This window comes from Podarcis tiliguerta (assembly GCF_965153285.1).
Source record: "Podarcis tiliguerta genome assembly, chromosome: 2".
In the NCBI taxonomy this organism is placed as follows: Eukaryota; Metazoa; Chordata; class Lepidosauria; order Squamata; family Lacertidae; genus Podarcis; species Podarcis tiliguerta.
The window spans coordinates 90,556,276-90,574,572 of record NC_139535.1 but is presented as its reverse complement, the minus strand read 5'-3'; the positions used below and the strand labels follow the sequence as shown (position 1 = coordinate 90,574,572).

General features: G+C 40.0%; 1 protein-coding gene across 3 annotated transcripts in view; it reads right to left on the bottom strand.

Annotated features, from left to right (window-relative positions):
• Nucleotides 1–18,297, bottom strand: part of CACNA1G (calcium voltage-gated channel subunit alpha1 G) — a gene marked incomplete at its 5' end in the record, with an annotated part of 323,156 nt that overhangs the window by 81,768 nt on the left and 223,091 nt on the right. For 2 of the 3 annotated variants that reach the window (XM_083429993.1, XM_083429994.1), the window contains 7 exons: nt 72–518; nt 711–895; nt 1,622–1,712; nt 10,114–10,269; nt 10,918–11,032; nt 11,618–11,803; nt 13,092–13,243. In XM_083429993.1, coding sequence (XP_083286119.1) covers nt 72–518; nt 711–895; nt 1,622–1,712; nt 10,114–10,269; nt 10,918–11,032; nt 11,618–11,803; nt 13,092–13,243 — 1,332 coding nt within the window. Of the gene's footprint in view, nt 1–71; nt 519–710; nt 896–1,621; nt 1,713–6,385; nt 6,455–10,113; nt 10,270–10,917; nt 11,033–11,617; nt 11,804–13,091; nt 13,244–18,297 lie in introns of all 3 variants that reach the window. The other variant, XM_083429992.1, reaches the window with a different exon arrangement.

Genomic DNA, 18,297 nt, shown 5'->3' with positions numbered 1-18,297 from the left:
AAAAGCAGAACTTTCACCTCTCTTCTAAACCCTTTGAAGCAAAGGGTCTAGGCATGCTGGCTGTCACTTACCAAGTTGCCTTCATCATCCATATCGTCACATTCAGGAAGTGGATCTTCCAAATGAAGCTGCTGTATCAGAACTCTGGAGGTTGTTTTACCATTGCAATCTTGGTGCTCTGATGCAGAGGTGTGGCTACTGTGTATGCTGCTGGTCCGGTATAGAGAAGGCACCTGAAGGGTATCTTGGAAGTCAAAAGAGCCTTTGGTTTCCAGTGACTCAATGCGGTGAGGTATAGTGCCATTAATGCTCCCAGTCCGACTGGACTGCTCTTCATCAGAGCTTTCCCCTTCCTCTGAACTTTGCTTCCCATCCCCGGATAAAAGTGACTTGCGCTCTCCACTTTGGTTGCGACGTTTCAAGCTGGGAGCCCGCCCTATGCTGTTCCAGCTTGACCTGCGGCTGTTCCAGCTACCTCCGGCACTCCAAGGACTGTGTGGGGAACTCCGGGCGCTCACCTGGGGCAAAGCAGCAAAGAACAGGTAAGAAAACCAAGCCAGGTGCTGAACAATAACCACCTGGGGCCTGCACTCAATTAGCAAGGCCTCAAGCCATCAAACATCGCAGTAGGTGCTCTGGTATGTCACACCCTTGGAAACAACCGCTAAGACAAGAAACAAACAGCGTGACAAGAAAGACAACTCACGTACCGGAGATTTGAGATCATATGTATTAGGATCCATGGAGATGCTACTAGCTCTTCGGGAATCATAGCCTTGAGCCGCTTCCCCATAGATGGCACTTTTCGGCATGGGCATTGGTGTAGCGGCGGTGTGGATGATGAGCGGAGGTGTTAAGCTCTTCTTTAGCTCTGGGTGGTCACAAAGGGCCATCACTGAGAAAAACAAAGGACATTTAAGTCATACCCTAAGGGTGGAGGCACGTGAATGCATGTGTCAATGTCTTGATGCCAACATGATGCCATGTGCTTCTGATCTAAAGGGGTTTCTCCTCCTCATCTCTTCCACCCTTGTATAATATGAGTTTCATGTTTTTCTGTTTGTACACTTCTTGTACTCTACTCTCTTTCATTTACCTCTGATCACTTTTCCTAAATACACATGAATTACAAGTAGCAGCGCTCTGCTTCTTCCATTCCCATTGAGAGATACCAACAAGGCCAGGCTCCCTTTTCTGGTGGATAGTCTTTAACGACACCCTTAAAGGTAAGCAGCTTGGGCAGGGGGAAGGAGCAACATAATGTACAGTAGGCTTCTCCAACCTGATGTTATGATGAGGTTGGACTACAATACCCATCGATCCCAGCTGATATACAGCAGTATCAAGTCTTCTTCCCTACACCCCCCCCCCATGAGAAGGGAAAGAGACCGGCCCATTAAGCTAATGGTCTGTAAGTCATGTATGAAATTTTTAAGGCCACCAAACAGGAGTTTCCTTTCTGAATTCTTTTGATTACAATCATTCAATTATGTTTTCTTGAATCAAAATCGCATTAGTTCAAAGTGAGACTATTCTGGAGTTAGAAGTTCAAGAAAAACAACACCCGCTATTCATACTAAAATGAAAAACAGTTCTCCTTGAAGGAGCAGCAGCTACTTACAGGCTGGATTTGAAAAGTTCTTAAGTCCACAGTCTTCTTCCAGACTACGGGGGAAAAGCTCCCCTTCAGAATCAGATTTAGTAGCATCACCCTAGATCAAAACAAAGTGCCTTAGCAAGCAGGATGAAAAAGCGAAAGTTAACTCAGGATTCCCCTTCTGAATAAAAGGGTCCTTTCACCCAACAAGATATCCACTGTTCCACTGAAATTGTTACCACAATGGGACATCACCTTCCACAAAATGATGCATGCATATATTGATAGCACATCAATTCACTATGCAGTAATCCTTCAGGAAGGGCAGAGAGGCTACATTTGATTCAAAAGCAGCTAAAGACTTGAATGGGGCAGGAACAAACTGTTTAACCTCCATCAGTTGGAATCTCAGACCGAAACACAGCTAAATCCTCTATTGGCCAAGTAAAATTAGACTCTATTCTTAACTTACTTTCCTGGCTATTCAGACAAATTCCTCATACACCTACATTCACAGGAAGTCAAAATGCTTCTTGCTGAAACTGATTTTTTAAATAAGATGTTTGCAAATTGCATTGAGGCATATACATGGAAGGCGATTCACTAATTATTATCATTACTGATAATATACAAAATAATCAAGATTTTAACCAGGAATCTGAAAATGTATCTTGGTGATTACAGTGGGTAAGGGAATATGGGTGACGATACTGGAAAATGGGAATATATAGAAGAAAGCCCAACTAAGTGGGCAGCCTCTAATCTGATTGCTGCATGCAGCTTTCCCAAAAATAGTTAACAATACAAAAATCTGCAGTAAAAACCTTTTTTGGGAGGACACTTTCTATTGTTAGCTATCCTTTGGGAGGAAGGGTAGAATACAAGTTCAATAATAAAGATAGACTTTTACAAAATTTAGACTGGTACAATCTACTGATTAGTAGTGTGAATTCATTTATTTGAATGGCTTGAAGTAAATATATATATCCTATCTGGTTGCCAATGAAGAGCAGTGACATGGGTCTACATGACTGAAATGGTAAGATCTGGATCACTTGGCTATAGGCAACGGGGTTTTACCACATGGGCAAGTCCTGTCTAACAAATTAGAAGCTTGAAGCTGACAAAAAGCTTGTCCCTATTAGAGGGTGGCCTAGAGCTTCTTCCAATTCCATGTTAAATAATTCACTTGCTCATTAGCCTCTGCCATTTGCTTCACTGTTAGGTTTCTAAGATCAGCCATCATTAACAAAGGGCCCTCAATACCTTCCCCTTGAGTCCTCTGATCCAATTCACTGGCACATGTGGTGGTAGATGGGAGAGTGTTATAACCCAAAAATATAAGCCAGGAATAGCATATACAATAATTATTCCAGTCCTGATTTCCTGAAGAAATCATAATTCCAGAGAAGAGTAGTCTCCAGGGAGTTTGATGTGGTCAGTGGAAGAAGTTGATGCAGCGATAACAGAGAAGCCAAGCAATTTTTTACTTTCCTAGTTTTCTAGCTAAAGTAAGGCAACTACCACAGCAAAGTACAACAAAGTCTACATTGCTGTTCTAAAAAGCCTTGGCTCACCCTGATGACATTTGGTGCTTGAGCAAAACATGAAAAGCAGAATGGGCAGTAGTTGGGAGGATAATGCTAAATGGCTGGCTTTTGAAAACAATTTTTGCCTGATTAAAGAGTACAGGGCACATCATCAACATAAATGACCTTTATTTTCTCTAATTAAGTGCCTGTGTCTGTTTATCTATGTAGCTGAGCACATAACGCATTTTTTCTCCAATCAAGCTTTGAACTTTTTCTCAAAGATGCTTCTTCATCAAAACAGAGAGTGCACATAAACACAAAATCCTGCATCTTCACCAGGTCTGTATGTAGGGCATTAGGTCTATTTAGAAATACTCAGTCTCCCCCTATTATGGTAGGTGAGGAGTGCTGAGGAATGTATTCTGTTAAAAGGGACTTAAACTAATTAGTTTTTTTGTGACACAGAATCAACCTGACTTCTCCTCTTGGAAAGTTTCCCAACAGTACACTAAAGATGAACTGATTTATTTAAGACAATAATTAAAACAGGATTAGAAGCAGTAATCTATTAATCTCCACAATTAATGGATCAATTCATTAGTGGTTTAGACATGATTTAACCATGCTTTCACAGATAACAAGCGGCATAGCAATAGGGAAGGACAGGGTGATGTTTCTTACTTGATCTAATGCTTATTACTTTAAGTCAGGGCAGAGTGGTGAATCTCAAACCTTTCAGATTTTGTTGGGCTTTAATTCACATCAGCCCTAGCTAGCATGGCCAATAGTCAGCGATAATGGGAGTTTTACCTCTCCCCCCTTTTTTTCTTTACTCTGCAGCCTTTTGGTAGCTTCCAGAGGGCTACAGGTTCTCCATCCCCAGTTTAAATGCAGAAGTATCACAAAGCTTCATGATCAACTGATCTCTTAACACCAAAAGAATTTGGTCCAGCATAAGGTATCATCTTTTATCTATTTTGTATCTCTTGAGATTTAAAGTATGGAGTCTTAACTGAAGCTGCCCCCTGTTGAGATGATGCCCAGAATTAATAGCATTGCTGTAAAATAGCTGCATTGCTTCTTTCAATCAGCCAATGCATTAAATACCTTTCCTCAACAATAACTTATTATGCTATTTAGTGGAGATAAATGGCTCACTTAATTATCTCTAAAAGGTCAGTTGTGTTTATATGCTTCAAAATGAATATGATACAGGAGTATGATGGGCTGGGTTTAAACCTGGGAAACTCCTGAAATAACTCCATGGGGGGTTTCTTCAGTTTGGCAGTCCATTTTTCTGCAATTCCAATTTCTCACTAATGCTTCAAGCAAAAATGAGATAAATTCCTGTTCAGATATGTGCCTTTATAAGAAAAATAAAGTGCTTTCGATGAGGAAATGTGCCAAAGCACGATATGACATTGCATAAAATATCACATTGCAAGCAACTATATTAGCACAAATGTCCAGAGCCAAACTACTATGTATGTGGAAAAGTATGAATAAAAGAGAGGTTAATTAATTAACTACTTGGTGGTTTTTAGAGTGAAGCTGGATTAAGATCCTCAGATTGAAATTTGTTATATCTTTTCATGATTTAGTTTGAGTTCCTAAAAATATAAATAAAGAACAGGGGGGAGATACTTTTATCCTCCAGCCCTGCAGCACCAAACCCCATGTTTTCTTTGAAATAAAGCACCCCTGCCAAATAATATACCAGCACCTTTGTCAGTACACTAAGCACTAAGTTTAGCCGCAGAGAAGCATCACCCACCAGGGCTCCAATAGAAATTACCTGTTTTTGCACTCCCAGTTTGCCTTTCTGGATGAAAAAGGCATCGTATGAGTGAATGTAGAGTTTAAATCTTTTTTTCCTAGAAGCACAAGTACTTTGAGATGGCCTACAGGGTATTAGAGATATACAAATGTAGGGAAAGCAGTATCTGGCTATAACACAAGAGGCTTTTCATCTAAATAAAAGCTGCTGCTTCCAATGCTGAATGGAAATGGAGAAAAAATGGGAAGGGATAGACACATGGCAGGAATAGGCTATGGAAAGGGAAGCACAATTTATGAAGTGCTTGATTTCCTGGAAACAAATGCAGCCTTGTAGACTTTCAGTATGTCAACATTTGACATAGCTTTTGTGTCATCATTCTGGGTTGTTGTTTTTTTTAATATAAAGAAAACACTGTTAGCATACAGAACATTGTTAGGATTTAGGTCCATCAGCACATCATAACTCTATGAAAGAGTAGGAGTATTAAAACTTGTTCTGACCTTTCCTACATACCCTAGACTGGGGGATTTCGCTCAGAGATTATTGCCCAAGTTATCTGCAGTTTTGTTTTTTGTTTTAAAGACACCAGCATTTATTGCAGCTGCCTCGATTTTTAGCACTGACTTTTCCAGAACAGAGTTGTCTCACACATGAGCATCCACAAAACGTGCTTGATTTTAGGTCTCTTCTGTCTTTGAGGGGTTTCTTTAATCTCTCTCTCTCTCTTTTAACAAGAACTGGGTGTGGTATGCAAAGCAGTTAACAGCCTGTTTGTAAACCCCGTGCAAGGTCAAGAATATGCTGAAAACAATATGGGTCACGTTATCTTAGAATTCACTTTAATCCAATGGGCAGTCTCTCAGTGACTTGAATGGTCTCTGGGCCTAAGCTAGTACACCCCTGCCATTGGTAGTAAGTAGATAAAACAATTTTATGTTGAGAAAGTAGATATAACAATTTGTATCTCTCCATGAACATGAAACAAATCTACATGCATAAGGGCAAGTGCATTAGCGTAGTAAATGCAAGCAAATCCCAGTGATCCCGACTGAAAGCAAAACCTGGATCCATGGAGTCACAGGCAGCATGTTGCTCAAGCCTATCTAATGCTTGGAGAGCACTGGCCAAGGCATGAAACTGAACTTCCATATGCAAATATTATTTAAAATGGCATCTACCTTTTAGGGAGAAACCAGAAGCTTGTGAAGAAAAATCTCAGTAGGGAGGAAGGAAGGAATCCAGAACAGGTTCTCAATTATTAAGGGGACTCTGTTAATTCCCTCAAAGAAGGAAGAGACTTTAAATCAAGGCTAACTTGACAACAACAACAAGTCCAAAACCAAACAGCTACCATGATGAGAACAGTGGCGATGATGTGATTGTTCACCACAGAGGGAGAGAATGAGAGAAAAAGAGAGAGAGAGAGAGACAACTATCAGACGAAGTTTGGGGTGTTCATGCCAAGGTCTTACATACCACTGACGAGTCGACAGGCAGCTGAATACAGCTTAACTGCCTACTCGCTGCTTCCCGTTTGGTGATTTCCTGAAGTAAAAATGAGGAAGGAGGGTGAGGAAAGGGGCAGGGAAGGAAGGGAAGGCGGGTTTACAGGTTTTACAAATTTCAACATCAAAATTGAGAGAGTGGATCAAAGGGGGAACGATATCGGTATAAAAAGGATGGAAACAAAAAGGGAAAAGTGAGAGAAAAGGGAAGGCACCCATTGGGGTCAATTTCGTATCAAGGAGAAGCAGTGGAACAGGTCAGACTACACCTGAGTCGTCTGATGCCTTCATATCTGCTCTGTACAAAGGATAGTTCAAGCTGTTGAACATCCTTCAGGGAGGGGGGAAATCAGCCTTACCTTCAAATTAAGAGTTCCAAAGAATTCTTCTTTCATTTATTGCTTGTTTGTATATAGCACAGTATTAACAGTAATGCATTTTTATATCTGTTTCATAAGATCAAGTGTGTTTCTCAAGCAGAAGCCCCCACCTCCACTCCCCAGTGCCACATAGTAAACCACCTTTAAGGTTTTGATATAGAAAGGGGTATGTGTCTGCTGTTCAAGGGGGAGAAAATATGTTGGACATAATCAGTCTGACTTTGTTGTACAAAAAGGCAAGGTTTTCATGCAAGTTTCAATTTGTTAGCTAAGGATTTAATTTTTTCTTGCCTGCCATATTTGGTGACAGTACGGTTAATTTCCAGGGTAATGATGTCAGTAAATTAGAACCAATTGAAAGGATGACTGGTCAAAAATTTGGACCTAAGCAGAATAGTAAAATATATATATATATCAGCTGCTCAATTTAAACTATTATCAAACTCACTTGCAGAAAGGAAAGCACAAGGATAAGCCAGAAAATGCTAAAATGTGGGTTGTTTTTTTTTAAAGGACAATTTTGTGATAGAAGTGTGTTTTAAGTATAAGGCATGGCCAACCCATTCCAAAGGCGCTACCAAGAGATGATTGTAAAATAGCTCATAATTTCCCTCCTCCTTTCTTAGGCTCTGTTCCCACGCATAGTTTAGGCATAGTGTGACTACTATTATGAATCTTAATTATTTACACACAGCTACCATTCCCTTGCTCATAGGTTGTTTTGTGGTAGGGTACAAGTTCGAAGAATAACTGACACAAAAGAGGGATATGAGATGAGCCAGCCACTAAGGATTGCCTGAGACAAGCGCAGAAACTGTAGGTAACATGAAAAGATTACCAATGGAATAATATGCTTCATAGATAATATTATCATGAAGTCCCTCAGGAGAGAAGCTTTATCTCCGACAGAAAGCTCTCTCACCAGAAGCCAATGTCCCCCCCCCCCCGATATATCCCCCAGGGTTCAGACCTGACAGCTCAGTCAGTAATTTTTGCATTACCAGCTCTGTCAAACAGAGTCGCACTCCTCTTATTGCACAACTTACAACTGCTGCAAATTCAGACACAAAATTCAGACTGAGCATAAATAAATAAATAAGCCACTTGCATGCTGCAGGGAACGTGTTATGTGTGCATCTTGAATGAGGCACCAGCAAGGCTTATGTTTTAAAGAGTGTGTTTGTGTGTGTGTGTGTTTTAGAGCAGCCCCATTCCTTTGTATGTTTGCCTGCTGCTTAGCAACGAAAGGGTCCTGCACAGTCAGGCACTAAAATTAACAAAGTGTTTCCAGAGTTGAAGAAAGGCACTTGAGGATCACAAAGATAAAACCAACCGCAACATCGAGAGAAGTTTTCAGAGAGAAATCTCAAATAAGTGGGTGGGTCGGGGCACTTAAAGGAGCAAGAAGTATTTGAGGTTGTTTTTTTAAAAAAAAGATTCACGTGACAAGACAGCAATAAACCTTGCTACTTTATTTGAAAGAGGGTTACTTGTATGCAAAGCACGTTGTAAGGAAGGAAAAGCCCGAATGAAACTCGAAGGCTGTTTGATTTGTTTTTAAATAGAACAAAAATTAAGAAAGAAGGACACATCCTAAATCTGTGTAAACTGTGTAGGAATTCATAGAGTTTTGCTGACTCACTTCAGAGGACATTCCGACCACAAAGAAATAGCAAACCTGTTGGTGTTCTATACATGCCCTTTCATGAGTGTAGCCAGTATTTTTATGGGGGGGGGACGACCTCAGATTTGTTTTGATTTTGACTGATTTAGGGGGGCAGTTGCCCCTGAGCTACACTCATGTGTCCTTTAGACATAAGGGTACCATCAGGGCTTTTTGTCCAGCTGTAATTCACCGGAACTCAGTTTTGGCGCCTCTCAGGTGGGTGCCGTTGCCATTAGAAGAGAACAAAGGAGGTATTCGTGGTGAGTTCTGGCATCCCTTTCTCTAGAAAATAGCACTGGGCACCATATTAATTTCAGGCCATTCATACCAAACCAATTCATACCAAACCAAACCAAACCAAAAACTATCAGTAAGAGACATTCTAGGCAGGTAGACTTGACCAGTCTAGGCAGGTAGACTAGGACCAACACAATCAAGAGTAAGGAATCCTGGAACCATTTGGGCAAGAGCCAGGAGGTGGTTGTGCATTTACTGCCTGAAGTGTGATACATTTCCCACTCCTTGAGAAAGAAAGGATTGGCGCAATGACCCCTTCCTAGGTTATCAAAGACGAAAAAAATACTATTACATGGAGACATGGGTATGATACCAAGCAGAAACGACATAAATGAAATAAAAGCACTTGGGAAAGATATGATTAAAAACAAATAAACAGCTACTCTAGCTGCATTGCCCTAAGAGGCCCCCATAAATCTTCTCCTTAAACTGCACTTGAAAGAAATAAATAAAAAGCATAGCAGCGTTTCTAAATGGGTTTTTATAGTGTGAATGAATATGATGGCAAAAAAGGTGACAGACCTCAATGGTTGTTATTCTCCTATCACACCTATATTATCAACAAGACTTTAATTTAGAACCCATGCTACCACTAGACGCTGCTGAACAAAGCCCAAAATCAAAGGCATGCTTGGGAAGTCATGCAGAATAATGTTGCCTTTCGACCTTCACTATGACAGTTTACTGCTCCGAGACTAGATTTTTGTTCACCATCCCCAGCTGCAGGGAGAACTGTTTGGGGGCTAGTTTTAAGAGGACTCAGCTACCTGCCAATAAAACATGGAGGCCAAACTCTGTTCAAAGATTTGCTTTCCAGCTGTCTGCAGATGGTGGCAGAGAGGAAGTTTAGTTAGCAAAAGATGCAGCTTCTAGCAAATCAGTCCATAGAGATGGGGGTGGGGTGGGGAGGGGTGGGGAATTGGAACTGAAAATATATATGCCAAAGTGTTGCACTTAAGGAGGAAGAAAGACATTCACTAAGGAACAACAGCAAGAAAGGCAGCAATGTCACTCCTCTTCCAACTTTGTCCATGCTTTTATGAGGTTGCTTTTAATTTGGCTCCTAAATGCAACAAAGCCTGTTTCAAAGGCACTGGCATTGCACTCATTCCATCCAGTAGTTATTGCATAAATTCTGCATCTATAATAATGGTGGCTATTTTCAGTTTAGCCTTTGATAGAAGCTAAAGAGTTTGGTTTATACTGTACTGAAGTATTTGTTAAGGAAGGCAATGTTAGTGCTACATGTTCCCTTTTGTTCTGTTTGCCAGATCTACTCATATGATAATGGGGGTTCTAAATCCTCCGTACTACCTAATAGCAAGCATGAGATAAGTAAGTTATTCAAGGCGTTACCTCTGTTTGAAAACCTTCCACCAAGATGGCAACCAACAAGTTAAAGAGAACGTAGTTTCCGAATGTCATGAGGGCAATGAAGTAGAGGGCAGCCCAGGAAGAGGTAGAAGCCATGCCGTTGTACAGGACTTTATTCCAGTCTTCCTGAGTCAGTATCTGGATTGGGGGAGGGGGGAGGGGAGGGCACGTTAAGGGAGATAGAAGCACAGATCATTTGCACTCTCTTAAAGTTAGTTTGTCCTGCTCAGTTGAAGTGAAAAAGCATATTTTGTTCTTTGAATAAATAATTGTTTCAATTCTTTGCCATTTTAAAGCTTGTCATTCACATCAGCATTTCAGACAACAAAAACAAATCCTGCAAAGACACTGGATTCTAAAAATTGCATCCGGAAAACCAAAACTTAAGTAGGTTCTGTATTTTATGAGCAGGCATTCCCCACTCCTACTCCCAAAATGCTTATAGATCTCTCCAGGGCTTTTTCCCCAGCTGGAACTCAGTGGGTGCCATTGCCATTTTAGCCTCTCAGGTGGGCACCATTGACATTATAAGAGAATGAGGGAGGCGTTCATGGTGAGTTCCGGCACCTCTTTTTCAAGAAAAAAATAGCACGTGCTCTCTCTTAGCATTCAGTATGACATTTTGGAGAATCTCAAGCTGTTATCTCTTCAAGGGATAGGTGCTTGCTTATTCTTTCTGTAAACCAATTTGAATTATTTTTTTAAATCTCTTTGAGATTTGATTACCATCAACCAATATATAAACACTGTGAAATAAATAAATGTTAGCCGTAATGGTTGCATTACCTGGAAAACAGTAACGATGGCCCAGAGCAAGGAATCAAAGTTCTTCCTGTCGGGAAGAGTGTCTCCATCTCTCTCCGAAGCAAATTTACAGCCAAAGAGATGCATCCCAAGAATACTGAATGAAAGGGGGAAATGAGTAAATTAAAGAACAAGAACAAGATTGTATTGGAAAAGAGACTCCTCCATCTTAGCAAATAATGTTTGGAGTGAAGTTCCTTACTCCTGCACCCCGCCACTCATGGAAGGACAAAGAAAAAAAAGAAAAGAAATGGGAATTCAGCTTTTAGTAAGCTACTTTCTCTGAGCTCTGACACCATGCCCTGTGGTGACTAGCAGTTGAAGGCTCATATATGATAAGGCTTCATTTGTTGGAATGAAAAAGTTTGAAGACTCTCACATTATGAAGACCGTTGGACTCTTGAGGGTTCACAAACTAAAAACCAAAGTGTTGCTCAGCCTGGGGAGTTTCAGGGTTAAAGCCATCAGAAGTAGAAGCATACTACACCACTCAGGTGGGGGAAAGAAATAACTACCATTTTCAAAAGATGCAGAGTTGTAGCACTGTACATTAAATCACTTTCCATCTTAGCAACTTGTACTGTTTTGCCATGGCACATAAATTAATATTGGCCGATTCCACCTCAAAGCACAGACACAACAGGCTTCAAAAGCGAATGAAGGGGCTCATTTAAGTACCCACCTGAAGATAAATATGAAAAGCATCAGCAACATGCAGAATGTGGCGACATTGTCCATTGTTTTCATGAGCACCACCAGCTGGCGCTGGAGAGCAGGCATGAAACGGACCAGTTTCAGGACTCTCATAAGGCGAAAGGTCCGTAGAACAGACAAGCCTCCACCCTGCTGTCCCACTATCTCCCAGACACTAAGAAGATAAAAGAATAATGTTAAATGGGTTCTTGTGAGGAAGAAGTACATCCATGCATAGAGTGCATATAGCAAAAGTGGGGAAGGCCTATAGTACAAACTAGCTAGTAGAGCTCAGTGGTGTGAAACAGGGATGCTCACAGGATGCTGCGTACTACATGAGACAAGAACTTCAGATAATACAGACCTACAAGTATCTGCTGCAGAAATATGGAGGCCCAGGGGCAAATGGAGAAACATACATTTTCCTGGGTTTGTTTTTTTTAATGACTCAGTATTATCACCCACTGAAAATGTTGTTATAAACTGGGAAAGGGGGAAGGGACCTCATATTTTCCTATTGCAAAGCTATCTGTGAAATTTAATTACATCACAAGAATTGTGCTGTTCTGAGCTTTCTCTCTGGAAAAATCAATTTCTTCTCTTTCTGTAGTATATTCTTCTGTATGTATACTGCTTCCAGATGCAAACAATCTCATTCTGTTTACTATAACGTTGATACACGTTTTGAGACTGGGTACATATGCAATTATGATTTGGGGAAAAAAGATTTCATAAATACACCAAATGCTCCTGTTTGGTGTGTTAACAGCTAATAAAGTTATATACCCAACACTTTTCATTTTCTTAAACTGTTAATGTTTAAGGTGGACAAAGTTACTGAGTACTGCATATATTTCAGCTTTCCCCCCAAGACCTTAGGATTTCTGAAAATTTTAAATTTCTAGCCAGAACTTGCATTTGAATTAAAAAGAATTATGCCAGCATACACTCCTAACATATTTTGCATGTGCCTGAAAACTGAACAAGCAGCCAGATAGGTATAAGCCCACTTTGAGGATACTTTACTTAACGGATGAGTGTTAAATATTGAACGATCTCTTCAACTGGAAAGTTCTGCAGATAGAAATATCTTTTTTTTGGTCATGCACTTTTTAAAGATAATATGTGCTAAAGGAAACAGGTACATTCTTGGCTGCCATTCCCAGTGTGTGGCTGCCACAAGGAAGGAAAATAGCATTTAAGTAGCTGCTGTTCAGTGGTTCCCCTATGCAGGAAATTCCCCTGAAGAAGTTATCAAAATGGTGCTGTTGCACATAATCACGAGAGACGGGAGACAGCGCTGGTTTTTAGGAAGTTTTCACAGCAGTTCTGGAGCACATATTCTAATAGAGAGCAAAAGAACCGAGACCCCCATAAACATTTCAGACATTCCTTACTATTTTCCTGCAGCTTTATTTTAAACTTTACCTGCTCACATAAAATGACAACTCCAGGCCAGTTACCTGATCACTACGATGATCCCATCAAATATATTGTATGGATTTTTGATGTAGCCAAAAGGGCCGTATACGAGCAGTTTCAGAAGCATTTCTAGGGCAAAGAGACTAGTGAAGACAATATTGCTGATTTCCAGTGCATTGGTGAGTTCTTCAGGCTGGAGAAATGAAGAAAAAGGAGAAACAAAAAAAAAAAAAAAATATATATGTCAAGATGAACAAAATTTGTGCTCTGATAGGCCAGGAGGTTCCAAGAGATGCGAGTAAATGTCAGCTCAGTAATTACTGTATTCGTACAAGTCAGCAAGACAATGCTGGTGAATCTCTGGCCTATAAGTTATTTGTTGGCTCCTACAGTGCTTTTTTGTAACTCCCGAAACTGACCCTAGCACACTATGAACAGCAGCTATGAGGGGGAATTTGGTATTTGATATCACCCCCGGCTCCCTATCTTCTGGTGACAAGACGAGCAATAAATTAGCAAGAGATTTTAAATTAGTCTTTATGGCATTATATGTTTCACAGGTAATTAGTACACATTAAATACTGCAAGATAGTTATTAAAAGACGTTGAGATGTGTATCATAATCTCACAAATAAAGTAGCACAGGGAGCTCAAGGGCACATTATCCTCGATCCTTATATACACTCACTAATTAAGGAACTTTGGAAAATTAACTGCAACATGAAATCAATATTTTAAATAATGAGGAGTGATCTTCAGAACCCTTCTTGTTTTTGAGCATGCAGTTTGAGACTTGGTCTCAAATTCTTAAGCATATACGGTATATACACCGCTTCAGTTAAATTGGTTCCATGGAAATATGCACTATTAAAGTATCAAAACCTATACCATAATTTTGAAAACCCAGCAGACAAAAACAGAACAATCAGCAACATTTCAAAATGCCTAAAAGGTTTAAAAAGAATAACACACACATAGGAGACAAAAGGGTACTACTTGGTGTCTAAAAGAAAATAAAGTTGGCAACAGGCAAGCTGCTCTGAGGAGCAAATTTCATAGGTGAGGCACTATGGCTGAAAAGGCCACCTCTCTGGTTATCGCCTGCTTAAACTCTAAACAAGGAGGAAACAAACAGTAGAGGAATATAAGAACAGAAGAAGAGTCCAATTGGATCAGACCAAAGGCCTATCTGGTCCAGTATGCTGCTTCCCACAATGGTCAAACAGGAGCCCACCGTAAGGTCACGAGGGCCATGGCACTGCCTCACATTTGCTCCCCAGTCTAATCCTCCATGCATTTACTTAATCCTCTTTTAAAGCCCTACCCTTAAAAAAAAAGCCACCTAAGGGCTGATGCAGACCATGTATTTAAAGCACATGACCACCTTCAAAGAATTCTGGGAACTGTAGTTAAGAGTGATGGGAAAATGTAGCCCTGTGAGGAGGAAACTACATGCATAATTGTATACGCTTCTATTTTGTTCCTGATCCCCTTAACTTGCCAATTTTTCTAAATTAAAAAAACCCAGAAATAAATGTTGGAACCTTTCCTTGTAACAGTTGCTCCAGCTCTCTAAGCATCTATGCTGCCATTTTCGGCACTTTTCCTGGTTCTACAATATCCTTTTGAAATACAGCAACCAAAACAGTAAGTACACAAAGTATAGTCATGCCATAGATTTTTTAAATAAATACTTCATGATATTGGCTGTTTTATTTTTAATCCCTTTTTCTAATAATCCCTAACATGGATGTTGCTGCCTCCCCCCCCCTTTTTTTTTTTTACAGCTGCCACAAATAGGTCAACTTTTTCATAATGTTATTCACCACGTCCCAAGATCTCTTTCCCGGTCAGTCAAACCAGCTCAGACCCAATCAGTTTATATTTTATGCCCAAATGTTCATCACTTTTCATTTAACTTAATGCGCCGGGCAGCACTGAACATGCTATGCCCCTGACAGAAGCAACTGCTTTGGGCACTTGCTATGTCCCCCTACCCAGCCACTCACTATGCACATCCTCAGCTTTGTTGCCTAGTCTTTGGGAAAACTATAGTCATGAGCATGTTCTGATCCTCTCACCAATGTTACATGTGCACCTTTTACAATTAAGATGGCTCAAGAAAACACCACTGCCAAAAATCAATCTTTCTTTTTTTTTGGTTTCATGATTTTCCTGCAAGAAATGCAAGCTATAATTTAGAAACAGACCCTTAACCAACTCTCTGTGCAATTCCCTGGGGTTTTTTTTTTGGTTTATGTTTTTATTAAAGGACTTTTCATGAGTATCAAAAGTACATTCGGCGCCTCTGTTTTCAAATCGTACTCTTTTCTTCACTGAGAGTGGGGAGGAAGAAGCAAGGTGGGCCTAATTAATACGTTGGTTTACTTTTTCGCACGTGTCTTTAAAACATGTAAGATATTAAACAAATTTTTCATCTAAAGCAAATAAACCTTGACACACACATATCCACTTAATGTATACTACACACACACACATACACTCATTCTCTCTCTCTCATGTGGTAGGAGAGCTGCCCTATAAAGCAGTTTCAAATTGCCTTATTAAAACATGTGCTTTGAATGGAAAAATATCTTATTTACAATCTCAATGGCACTGAGGGAGTTGGCATATAGTTATTTTCATCCTGGAGGCCATATTATTTGAGAAGCAAATACTGAAGGCTCTCACAGTAGAAATACTAATCTTCTCTTTAATCTAGTATCCCACACTAATTTTTCATGCAGTTTTCTTCTTGAAATGTCACCCAGTGCAGCACTTGCAGCTCTGTATTTCCTACCAGAAAATGATATATTAGAACTGTCTGAGCTTAATTCACAGTCTGTGAAAGAAAAAGACCCCTTCATTACTGTCAGTTGAAACAAACTAAGAATTTATGGTTAAATTGATTCTAATAATGATATGGCTTCCATATCCATATCCGACTGTAATTCTATTTTGCTCCAGTTGAAAAAAAACAAAGTACTCAAACTGCCCCACTTACTGCAGTAAGTAACTACAGTACCTTTAATAGCAGGGCATGTTTTGCAGAAATGTATTTTGTAGAAGGATAGAGTTATCTAACCAGAGCAGAAATGCTGTTAACAGAATATTTTTTTAAAAGACAGCCTTTTCTAACTAGTCATATTATGAAGACTTTCAGGAGTTCCCCTCTTTTTCCTTAGCAAAATGGCTTGTAAAATGTTGCTTTTTCTTTACTATTCAGTCTTCACTGCAATACATGTTCAGTACAATATATGCAGAGTAAAGATCACAACAGTAAACTGCTCCGTTAAGAGGCCACAAAGAAGGCGTATAACTAACAAGAAAATTAAAAACAAGTTTTTTCAAGCAGAAACAATGCAGCTTCAAAGACAGGATCAAAACAAAGCACAGTTTTGGTATGGCAAACCAGAAGGGCCAATATACTACAGATAGTAGTATGCAGCTATGCCTGAAAATCAATTCTGCATCAGAATCACAGCTGGACTTCTACGATCATAGCAGGGAGGCAGCTGGTGCTCGCTAGAGCTGATGAGGCTGGTAGGGTCACATCAGATGGTCATACCCGCCAACATTTCCACGATGAAAATAGGGACGTCCTAAGGAAAAGCTGGACATTCCGGGATAAAATCAGAAACCGGGATGGCTTCTGTAAATCTGGGACGGTCTCTGGGAAATAGGAACACTTGGAGGGTCTGTGAGGTCACAAGTACATGGTAAAGTTATGCCCCCCCCCCATCCTTCTCCCTTGCAAACATAAAGTAGATACTTAAGCAAGGCAATTTCACAAACAGCGCATAACTAAATGAACGTGTGTTTTACTTTGATTCAGAAGGTGTCCCTGCTGTCACAGTTCCTTCTCTGGGATGGGAGAAATGTTGTGTGGCCTCCACCTCACTCTGAAGAAGAATCTTACATTGCGACTTAGGTTCTTTGCAGAGTTTGGCTCTGTGGACAGGCCCCAAAGAACACATGAAATTGTATACTGGTTTGCTGCTGTACTGTCAAATTTTGATTCAAGTCAAACATTGGTAAACTGTTAAACTAAAAAATTTTAAATTTGCCCATTCACAAATTTTGCCAGGGGTGGCAAAGTGACAGCAGCACAGGTGCTCTTCAGAGCCACCTTGTCCACCTACCTCACTCTGAGGAAGGATCCTGCAAAGTGCTCTGTTGATGCAGCAAAGGCACTCCTAAAGCGGCAGGGCATGTTGAATTTTCCAACTTTCCAACTCCAAAAATGAGGGGTGCTAAAAAGTTTTAAGATAACTTGAGAATCCAATATATGTTTGGGTTAATTTAATACAATTTAATGTTGCTTGGTAAATAAGTACTTAAAAATATTGATGTTTTAACATTTTAGTGGAATTTCTAATAATTTTAAACTTGTCTGATTATTTTTTTGAGGGGGGGAAATGTGTGCAAAATTACATCAAAATCATTAAAAATGATAGGACATCAGATCGGCTTGCCAGATTTGGAAGTGGCAGGAAGATAAGAAAAGAAGGCTTGCTGAATATAAGCAGAGAAGCAAGCAGGATGCTTGATTCTAATCAAATGAAATAAATCTTCTGTGATGATGAAAATGAAGAGCAAATAGCTGATGCCCAAAATGGAAATGATGGAAGTTAACGAACAAAGTACGCCTTCTACTTCTAATAAAAAAGCAGAATACAGCACATTAAAAATATATAATGTTGCTATGTAGAACCTCAAAGGCGGTATGTTCACCTGCATACCACAGCTGCCATCACCACTGCTGCCTTTATAGACCCCTATCTGAAGAAATTTGCAAAAATTAAGCTTCACTCCCTAAAATAATATGCCCTACATGACAGGCCAGGGTGTGGGTGTAGTTGAATTGCCCCTCCTGATGTGCCACCTCAGACAAATGGCTCACTCTGGCTCATATAAGGGCTATATTTGGAGAGGAAACAAAAACCACTAAACCCAAGGATGTCCTTCCAACTCTATGTTCTCCTTTCAGTCACTTGATACCTAGGATTCCTGTGGAGTTTTCTCTTACCCCAAAGCAGATAAAGTCTTCTCAAAAGTCTTGCTCCCTTATAATGATGTAGAGCCTCAAAAAATAGAAACTTTCCCTCAATCTGAAAGTAAAATTAAGGTCACTTCTAGCTGTCAGGGTATGCATTCAGAACATGGTGAAAGAAAAGTAACCTCATCCTCAAAAATAATCTATGGTAATTTGAACTTTACAAGCAGATGTCTAACCTCAATTACTCC